Source organism: Tachypleus tridentatus, chromosome 8, assembly GCF_004210375.1.
Source record: "Tachypleus tridentatus isolate NWPU-2018 chromosome 8, ASM421037v1, whole genome shotgun sequence".
Taxonomy (NCBI): domain Eukaryota; kingdom Metazoa; phylum Arthropoda; class Merostomata; order Xiphosura; family Limulidae; genus Tachypleus; species Tachypleus tridentatus.
Window position 1 is genome coordinate 37,337,917 of NC_134832.1, and position 11,392 is coordinate 37,349,308.

An 11,392-nucleotide genomic window follows, 5' to 3' on the forward strand; every position below is an offset into this window, starting at 1 on the left:
CTAAAATATGATTAAGTACATACAAAAATTCATTTTTATGAAACATTGCCTTAAAAATGAGAAACTGGACACTTAGTTTCTATACTATATTGTAAATTAATATTTTGCCTTTCCTTTTAAATCATGAAGCATAACGCTTTTATTTGATCAACCACATTAATAATTGTTTTTAAGCTAAATACAAGCTTAGGTTATAAGTTTATTTCTTATATTTAGTTTTTGTTTTTTTAGTTCTAAACCTATGTTATCAGAATAACTGTTCTGATTTATTTAGAATGATATTAGAGAAAATATAATTCCAGTCATTCACATAATTACAAAATACACTTTGTAATAAAAAGTAAATAAATAATGATCATTTGTACCATGTTTTTCTCACATTATAACCAAAAAAAATATGTATTTAAAATATTTTCTCACCTTACACACATTTATCAATTGTGAACTTCTATACCCTTTGTGAAAAATAGAAACAACATCCTCATTTTAAATGAAAAAATATTTGGTATGCTTACCAAAAGGTATTCAATCATGAGTTGGGCCAGCTTAAATAATTTCAAAAAATTGGGATCAACAGAACCAGGAATCTGCAAAGCATGTTTAATGTTATAAACCTGGTATATTAAAACATTGTTTTTAAACTGACAAACAATACTTCAAAGAAATGAACAACTATTCCCATTGAAGCTTTGACTGAGTTAAATATACATGTAAAAAGCATGAACTCAACATGACATAATAACATTGATTCCAGGAATACACCAAATATGTTAAACTAGCCAAAAGAACATATATACAGCTATGACTTGATTTGTATAAACTCCCAATAAGAAATTTCCTCAGGCTTTATGGGCTTGTGTAAAAACTAAGAAATTAAAAAGATAACCAAACAATTTGGTATAAGTGTATAGAGTAAAACACAAAGTATAGGAAATTTCACAATCACACATTTACAAACTATACTTTGAAAAAAAAAGTATAGTAATATTTATAAAGCAAATGGCTCACATAAAAAATACCAGTGCACCGTACCACTCATTTACTTTTGTAATTTCTAAAATGATATTTTGTAACACTATTTATTCACCATTCAAGAAAATTTACAAAGTGTCTAAACTTAATAAACTGAGATGCAATAATGTTTTTTAACTTAAAATATTATCCAATTTAAAAAATGAGCAAGTTTAATTCCTCTGTGAAATTATTTTTTGAGCATTCAGGTTATAGGTTTTTTTGGTCATAAAAATCTTAAAGCATATTTAATGTACATAGAAATCATTGGTGCAAAGGTTCAAATAAAGTTAACATCTTCCTTCCAATAGATACTCACCTTTCACATAGTTTTGCTATCTTGTTCAGGTCTTACACATATTCTGCCAAAAAAAGTTGAATGCCACTAGCCTTGTGAAAACTCCCACCTAATTTCTCATGAATATGAGCCATTGCATTATAATGTAATCATGCAGCAAAAACTCTCTACCAATGGAAAGGCAACATACCTCCATATATAATATCCTCTCCTTTGCTTGTGCACTTGTGAATCTTCATTCTTTAATGAGAAAAGTAAGAAATGTCTTCCAGAAATGGGTAGGTTTGTTTGTTTGTTTGTTTAAAATTAAGCACAAAGCTACACAATGGGCTATCTGTGCTCTGCCCACCACGGGTATCGAAACCCGGTTTTTAGTGTGTAAGTCCACAGACATACCACTGTGCCACTGGGGGGCGAAATGGGTAGGACAGGTGTAAATGTGTAAGGAGGCAAATATATATTGGAAATAAAATTTTAGATAAGGAAAATTTTAGCTTCAGAAATAAATACTCACAATTTAGCTAGAATCCCATGCTAAGATAGTTAAAAGACTGGTGTAAATATTATCAAAATGGGCTTCCTTCAGAAAGCATCTGAAGAAGTGGCACCCAAAGCCAGAAACTTCACGAGGGCACACCCATCCAAGATTGCATCTTGTCTCATCTTTGCTCATACAGGAAAGAGAGGCAGAGTCAGTATATAGCTGTTCAAGTGCCTACATGTGAGATGTTGGACAGCCAACAAGTGTAGTTAGGTTTTTATGAGACTCACTAAGACCATACCTCATATGCTTGATGGGTCAAAACCAACTGTGAGTGAAAGGCACTTGTGATGAATATCTGTGCTCACTCCCTCAGTCTTTATTGGCCCTATTACAACTGTGGAAGAATAGCACTGGATGAATTTGTTTCAGTATGAAACTTGCATATACCTCTACCTAACCATCAGTCTTTATGGACCTCTCAACAGCTGCAGGAAAAGGGCACCATATTGTTATTAGAGCACAGACACATTTATACAGAGCTCAGGAAAGAGGAATAGAAGACTGTAAGAGAGAAAGCTCAGAGTAGAGAAGGGAAACAAAGTGTCCAACCAAGAGTACACATCATGAAAGAGTTAGAAATGCAGAGGTTATTCTGCAGATAAAATATGAAGTAGCCAGAAAGGCAACTCATCAACAAGAATGAACCTCCAAGTGAAGGATATAATTGAGTACAGAAGTGTATAATTAGAAAACAAATAAAAAAAGCCTTAGGACAGAAGCCACAACAGTGATTGAAGCAAGGAAAGGTCATGAAAAGAATTTAGTAGAGCATTACCAAATTAACTAGCAGTAGAAACATAACTGGGAATGTGCCTGACAAATAGAGAGAAGGTTGAGTACACTGATCCCTATATCTCATGCTAATACTTCCAAACATTCACTTAAAAGATTTTAATAATAAATTTCACTTTTATCTACCTTATATTATGATGCACATTTCCTATATCTGCTGAAATGCATGAACTTTACAATGTACATTATTTTAAACAAAATATAAAATATTTCTTTCATACAAAAACTTAAAACAGAACTGTTACTTAAATGTTTTAAAAATTAATTTTAGTGTTACTAAGGTATATTCTTTCTCTTTTTAAGCAACTACATCATAAATTTACAAACACAAACAATCATGAACACACTAATCTTTCATGTAATTTTCATTCAGAAAAATGCAAATACATTTATGAAAGTTTAACTTACCACTTCGCTTTCTATGTTACAAAAAGTCACATTGGAAATATTTTCCTGCAGAGCTCTGAAATCTAAATTACGGACAACTTCATCTACATCAACTGATGCTGAAAAAAAAAAGTGTTATAACACAAGTACAAGTATTGAAGTAGAGATTGAGACAGCATTTGAGATCTAACAGTTCATTTAGTTACAAAGTAATACAAATAGGTACATGGTTTTGTTTTCAGTATGGTTTCAATATCAAATTTTTGAAGGAATTTACAACAGTATAGATAGAAACTGAATAAAACCAACTTTGTCCAGAATTATGTTTGGCATTTCAAATATGAGATGTGTATGTGTAAATATTCATAACACCTGTAGTTTATTATTTTGCACTTGATAGTGTACTATTTGTTAAAGTCACTGTACTACATAATTAAAATCTAAAATTTATTTTCCATTTTCCATTTGTAAAGTGATAGTATAAAACTAAAAATTTTCAGTACTATACAAATTTAACCAAATGATGGAGTACATGTAGAAATCAACATTTTAAGTTGTGTACACCTCAAATAAAGTGAACTTACTGCAGAAGTTTCACACACTGTAATAAACAAAATTAAAAGTAATTAAAAATATATACATATCATATAATATCTCTGAGAGTGCAGGGCTTGGAATTTTTTATTGCTAGGTATTTGAAAAAACAACAATAAAGATGTTGAACATACAGTGTCAATGTTAAATCCAGGGAAAGTTGATCACATATATTATTTTAGTCAGAGTATATCCATACACAGCTCTTTACTACAATACTTTTTTTGCAAGACTAGGTTAAGATTTTTAGACATCAATGAAAGTTTGAACATCTTGTGAAGAGAAAAAAATCATGGTTTGTAAAAATATTTAATTCTGTTTTTTTTTCTATGCTTATTTCTATCAATAATTCTTTGATTCCAAGTTTGGCATAAGACAAGCACTCCAAAGTTTATATGCAGTATTGTAGTCCTTTCTAAACACAGATTGAAATATAAAAAAAAAAAAAAATAGTCAATTACATTACAATAGTGTTAGTACAAAAGATTGTAAGCTGTGTGTTCTAAACAATATAGCCATTACAAGAGCATAATATATTCCATACATTAAGTATATTCTGAGGTAAAATAACATTTCTTTAAGGCCCCTTTCTACTGCAATGCTACATTTTATGTTAATTCTTAAATCCATATAATATAATCATTCAGAAACAGAAATTAAGTAAAGCTTAGGTCAGGTAAATACACATGCACCTACAAAAGTAAAACATTTTTATATGATATCATAAAGTATAAGGTTTTCTTTCTTTACCCAATTTTTTCCAATCAACATGTCCACATCTTTTCTGGAAAGATAATTGTGGTGTTGTAGATACTGAAACTCCAAAATATTTTAATGAAAGGTCATCTCTGCTGAAATCCATTTGTCGTGTTTACACTCTTTCATCAAACATTAACTTACTGTATTAATTTCATCCATCCGAACCTATTAAAAAATCAAAATATCTTCAAATAAAAAGTTACCTTTTTCTTGATATGTTGTAAAGAAAATACACACAAGTAACCTAAGAGATGCAGCTCATTATAACACCCTTTGCACCATAGCAACATTTCTTATGTTAAATAAGATTCAGTAAAATCTTTAACTCTTTCCTGCCAGAATGACATTTGTTTTCATTACAAATCCTTCTACTCATATAATATCCAATGCAAATTTGTTATACTAAAATATAAACTATAAGAGCACATAAAATCAACCTAATTTGGTGTGTTTTTGGGGAATCCCCATAAGTGTTTTTGTGAAATACCTGATTCCTCTAACAGGCTGAGTGAAAAGTTTTATGCTTATGCAAACCTCAGGGTGGGGATTATTCATTTGGCCTCATTTAAATGTTAATGACTCCAGCAGTTTAGAAAAAATAGTTTTCAGGAAATCTCCAAGATGGGGAGATAAATATTACTTTTGTGGAAACATCAAGACAAAGCTGATTCATGTCGTGTCATTTAAAGTCAGTGTGACAAACAATTTAGAAGTTACAAGACGCAGTATTAAATCTTACTATACATATATACAGGGTGTTCGGAAAGTCACTGTGTAGTTTCGTCTGTTAATAAATATATAAGTGCACAGTGTCTTTCCGAACACCCTGTATATTATGCACATCTCACATGCATGGTGCAATATTTCACTATTAGAACAATATCACACATTGAAAACTCAAATACCAACCAAATCAAAAGTAACCTTCCAAATCAGTATGTTGTAAAGATTACAAACTATCATTTGGTTAACTTTTCAACAATTAATAGCTTTAACTAAGGAATAATTCTGCTTACAATTATAACAAATGATAATCTTGTACATTTCATTTTTCAAAGCTTATACACATTACTTTTGACAATTAAATAACCATTACATAATAATAAAGAAACAAACTTCTGAAAAGTAGCCTATCTAAACTTCTAACAATTTCTAAAAAATAAATCATATAGCTTTCAGCCAAGTTTTTAAGAGAGGTATTGGTAGAAGTCCTTTCACACCTTTTCCACATAATTTATATTCTTGTACAAGACAATAACTAAACCTAGAAAGTACATTGTACAGCCCAAAATGTAATATGACCAGTTACGCAGTATAACAATAATCTTTGTATTCTATTCTCTAAAATTTTGCATACAAGTCCCAACAGCTGATTATAAATAACTCTATCATCCCTTTTTTCAGGGTTTGCCTGTTTCATGAAAAACTGATATTAAATATTGTCACAACACGCCGATAAGTCTATTTAATTTGGTAATTCAAATTATGGTTTGGGATTTTTGTTTTTCTTTGACTGTTGGTTTATCAAAACATCATATTCTTCAGTTTAGTAAACCTTGAGTCTGATGAGGTTTATATGAAGTCTTTGAAGAACTTGTATACAATTAGTGTAAGGCTTTGTAATATTTTCTTTCAAAGACAAGAACACTGTTTGTTTGTTTTTAAATTTTGCACAAAGCTACTCGAGGGCTGTCTGTGCTAGCCATCCCTAATCTAGCAGTGTAAGACTAGAGGGAAGGCAACTAGTCATCACTACCCACCGCCAACTCTTGGGCTACTCTTTTACCAACGAATAGTGGGACTGACCATCACATTATAATGCCCCCATAGCTGAAAGAGCAAGCATGTTTGGCGTGACCAGGATGCGAACCCGCAACCCTCAGATTACGAGTCGCATGCCTTAACACACTTAGCCATGCCAGGCCCAAGAAAACTGAACAGGTGTACATGTACACATTTTGGTACCTTTATTATTATCAAGGATATGGGTATCTACTTCAAAAGTAAAAGATCAATATTATATTACAATACTAAGTGACTATATTAAAAGTGATACTTTTATGAATATTTGTATAATTTATATAGATCTGAACATTATTAGTGAGTATGAAAGTCCGAAAACAATGTGTTTCGCTGTTAAACATGATCATTCCAAAAGTCATTCAAGTTACTTGCATCAGTTATGAACAACAAATTCCCAAAACACACAAGGGATTCCCCTAATCACATTTCCTAGAAGCTAAAATTTGCATTTATCCATACTCTGTTCTCTGATGCAAAATGAATATTCTGTCTTCTTTTTAACCTTTTTTGCAAATTACATATACATCTAATTTGTTAACAATTTACCACATAAGTCTTAAATTTTATAAGGATGTGCAATGTTACATTTAGCTTGATTTTATAATCTCTGTGTTTGTTTAAATTATGAAAATCTGAATGGCTTTCTGTAATATAGTTTGTTATTATGACTATTTACTACAACAGTAATTATTTCTAGAGTATAAAAATTAAATGAGAGACTGCAGACATGATAAATACAAGAAAAGCAGCCCTAATTAGTATTATCACAATCAAATTTTGAAGATCTTGTCAGTTTGTATCAACTAAAGATGGCATATTCATATTACAATGGTGTATATAAGCATACTGTATTTAAAACTGTTGTATTACTAACAGTTTCAACTGCTAGGCATGTTCTTTAAGATTGATTAGTTAAAAAATAATAATGAAAAGATCAGTCCATTTAATTATAATGCTTTCATTATAATTTTTTGACTATTAAATTTCATAAGTTCACTTAACATTTTGGCTCCCACACAACCTACTGGTGGGTTGTGATGATCTTCCAGTAAGACCCACACAACCCATCAATGAGTCATGCTCTATTTTCTTTTTAGAGGGTCACTTGGTGGCTGTGACACAATGGTTACATATGCACTCTTCCTAAAAAAAAGCAACTGTAAAATGACTAGTGGGACACTGGAAAGTATTAACAGAATAGGCTTGGGAGATAGCGTGATAACTAATATCCATTCAGTGGCTTTAAAATGGACCCAGTTTTTTTACCAATCTATTATCAATGCAGGTACAGATACAAATGAAGATTTAAGAAAAAATAAAAGCATCTAAAAAATTCTTTCTTCAAATTTTATTGTAAAAACTTGTAACTCATCAGAATCAAAAGTGAATGGCCAAAAGTCATTTCAGCATGTTCAATAACAAACTCATTTAAACACTTATCAATTCTACAGACTATGCTTTAGTATTTTGTTGATGGCTACAAATACAGTAAAAAGAAAAGGCACAATTAAAATCTTCCAGTCTTCCAAGACATAAGTACTAATGAATATAAACCATACTGATTACATTTCAAATATTTTCATTATTAACCATTACTAATCAAGTTTTCTGATAAATTCACAGTTAGACTTACTATGGTTTTGACTGTTCAAAAATATACTTTCAGAATAGAACTTATCTATAAATGACACATTTTAATGACATTTGATTTAACCTATATTCACACATAATTATACAGTTTGCAGAAAAAAATCATGAATATTCGATTGATTTACATAGACTTATGCATAGTTCTGTTATAAAAACTATTATCAAATATTAACTTGATAAACTGAATGTCCTCCTTAAAGATAAAATGATGTTAAAAAAGCAACAAAAACGTTATAGAGTAATTACTGAAAATTTCTTTGGTTATTCCTTGTGTTGCCAATTGAATTATTACTTGTAAAACCTTAAAGGAAAAAGAAATACAAGAAATAATTATATTCTCACAGAACTCAAGAACATTGTGGGGGCTTTAATCAGTGATGACGAGAAACCCACTTGTTGAGAAATTTATATGCAAAAACGGCTCGTTTGGGCTGAGAAAACACTTTACATAGAAGAACGAACAACGTTTGACCTTCTTCGGTCATCGTCAACCTTCACGATGACCGAAGAAGGTCGAAACGTTGTTCGCTCTTCTATGTAAAGTGTTTTCTCAGCCCAAACGAGCCGTTTTTGCATATAAATTGTGGGGGCTTTGTCATTCATCAAGATAATGGCCTAAAACTATTGGGGGCCTGAGAGACCTCCTTCATTAAGTTTTTCCTAAAATTAAAATGGTACTTGCTAATCTTAAATTTAATGAGAGCCCTGCTCACTGATAAGCTTAAATTCACAATAGATGCTGGCATAACAATTCCATCCATTTGCTAACTTCCTAATACACATAGTACTCATTTTATCTCTAGTCCTTTATTTGAATCCAACCTCATAAAAACATTTGTAATATCAAAATTAATAACACAATGTAACACAAATTTTGTTCCTGGATAGTATGTGTTATTTCTTAATTGTTTATGTTGCAAAAGTACAGAAAATGGCCATTATTCCCTTCAAACTTTGCTTTTGTGACCTGGATAATGAAATTTAGAAATTAACCTATTTTCTATGTGAAAACGAGCAAAAAAATTGCACATTTTCATTTACATAAGGTCTGAATAAAACAACATATGAATCAAGATTTACATGTATTTATACTAAAGTTATACAGAAATGAACAAAAAACATTTAGAAGTGAGTAGTTTTTGAGATTTGTGACTGTGATGTAAATTATTTTCACGTTATCAGCCCCTAAATATAGTCTCCCATCATGTTTTCATTATACGTCCCCCGATCACAAAAGCAAAGTTTGAAGAGGAAAATAGGTCTTTTTCATTTACTGTAGGCATAAACAACAGCAACTGGGAAATAACACTTTCTGCCCAAGAACAAGTAAAAATTTTGTTACATAGTGTAATTAAGTATAAAATATAAAACAGAATATAATTACTTGTATAAGTATGAAATCAAACATTTTCTGTTATTTGTAACTGCCATGCTGTTTGTACTTTACCAACCCTTAAATATTTTAATATAAGCTACAAGTGATCTTTTAAACATTTGTAAAGCTCGGTCCAGACATAAAAGCATAAAGTATGGCACACAATATTTAGTTTAGCAAACATTTCTTTTTTGTAGTTTTTACCTGCTATCATAAGTTTCCTTACCTTGTTTATTAAACACATATTGGTACACCACAAATTACAATATCAAGTTCTGGTGTGATAATGTCTTAATATACAAGTATTAAACCAGTCTATGACTGAATAAAAAAATAACATTTAAAGTTACATCTTATTAGCAAAAAGCTAAACAACATAATTATGTCTGTAGTGTCACTCATTGAATTTGGCACAGAGTATTATCAATACCATACAGAGTTGTAGCATTAGTTCCACAAGACAGATAAGAAAATACAAGTGACAATGACGACATCACAGTCACACTCAGTCATAACATTGAGTTGGGTACTTGTTTCTCAGCATTATCATTATTTTATTATATCACAAATTCAAGCTAATAGTTACGAATAGTATAACTACGTTACAATTAATGAACTGATGTTTGTGCAATACTAAAATTGTTATACTTTGTAACGTTATGAATGATAAAATTATGCTGCACCTATTATTCATTAATTTATAATACTTATATACGATACTGACACGTTGATGAAATAAAATCAATATTTAGAACTAAAATTTTAATTTTCAAAGAAGAAGTAAAATAATATTAACAAATGAACTATGTTTTCACGTTATAATTTCAAAATCAGTCATTCTTTAGAGCTTCAAACATTTTTTTAAACACCGCTATACACTTAAAATTTGCAATTTTTTATTTCAAACGCAAGAAATTGTAACATCATAACTTTAAATCAACACACCTTAAATCAGTTATACCCGAAGGTTAAATTTGATTGCAAATGCTCTTTCTCAAATTAATTCAGACCTCTAGCGACCTCTAACAATTATGGGCGCCTGTGTGTAAATATATAAATAAACACACACATCTATCAATCAAAAAAATGTTAGTTTTGTTGTTTGTTGTTAAAAGCATGTAACTATACAATGGGCTATTTGTGCTGTGCCAATCATGAATATCAAGACCAACCCTTTAGCGTTGTAAGTCTTCAGACTTCAAGTAATTGTTAGTCTAACCCTCTTAGTAACAAAACTACGATCACTCCGAACAGTTCAATATATTGAAAGTCCAATTTATAAGTTACAAGTTCTTTAAATCAAACAATTATTTATGTTTCAAATTTACTTACAACCCACTAAGACTTTGATATTCATTTAACCAGTATTTTTTCATGTCTAAGATTTATGATTTAAAAGGGTTATTTTTCATTACTTTTTACCAGTTCCAACCTCGATATTTCAATTTTGAGCAAGGCTAACCTTTACGACAGGCACTAAATTTGATGAATTGACAGCTTAATATAAAAGGCACTTAGCTAATGAATCGATACAACTTATTAATGTAAATATAAAATAATACATAAGCTTCTAAGCTTAAAGTTTTAAATGTGAAATAAGATTGGTAATTAGGGCATTTGACTCACAATCTACGATGCGTGCTGCCGGTTGCTAACCGTCGTCAAGGCAAAGCTCCAAATTACGGAGACTTTGTATTAGGATTATTGTATTAATACTTTGTATTAGGAGACTTAATATCTTTGCCTTAAATCAGTAAACAAGAGAAATAACTTTTGAATTGCCAGTTAATAATTAAGATTGACATTTGTAGCATGATATGATTTCTTATTCTAAATAATGTAATTTTGAAAGGGATAAGTAAAGAAAATGAGATTAATTAACAATTCTTAGCATGTCTCACAATGTAAAAATAAAAGATAAAAACTTGTTTAATATTTTAAGATGGATTGTTTGTAGTTAAATACAAAGCTACACAATGAACTATCCATACTGTGTAAAGAATTTTTTAATGAACTTGTTTTCATTCAAAACTCTAATGACCAAATTTAATACTGTTATGTGTGAAGGAGGTTGAATGTTAGTAAAGCCTGCATAGAAAATACATAAATTTAAATTAGAAGGCTGCATAAATATTCCTCCGACTAAGTCAGTACTTAATGAAAGCACCTTTGGCAGTAA

The 11,392-nt window shown here is 30.3% G+C and overlaps 1 protein-coding gene across 7 annotated transcripts in view; it reads right to left on the minus strand.

Moving 5' to 3' along the window:
* Positions 1-10,256, minus strand: part of DZIP1 (DAZ interacting zinc finger protein 1) — an 88,040-nt gene extending 77,784 nt beyond the window's left edge. For 4 of the 7 annotated variants that reach the window (XR_013012069.1, XM_076448293.1, XM_076448292.1 and 1 more), the window contains exons 1-4: positions 10,159-10,256; positions 4,377-4,550; positions 3,054-3,151; positions 516-587 (exon numbers count right to left, since the gene is read on the minus strand). Coding sequence is in view for 6 of the 7 variants with exons in the window: in XM_076448293.1 (XP_076304408.1) it covers positions 516-587; positions 3,054-3,151; positions 4,377-4,488 (282 nt within the window). In the remaining variant the exon portion in view is untranslated. Of the gene's footprint in view, positions 1-515; positions 588-3,053; positions 3,152-4,376; positions 4,551-7,190; positions 7,748-9,439; positions 9,867-10,028; positions 10,054-10,158 lie in introns of those variants that run through there. The other 3 variants (XM_076448290.1, XM_076448289.1, XM_076448291.1) reach the window with 3 other exon arrangements.
* Positions 10,257-11,392: the final 1,136 nt, after the last annotated feature.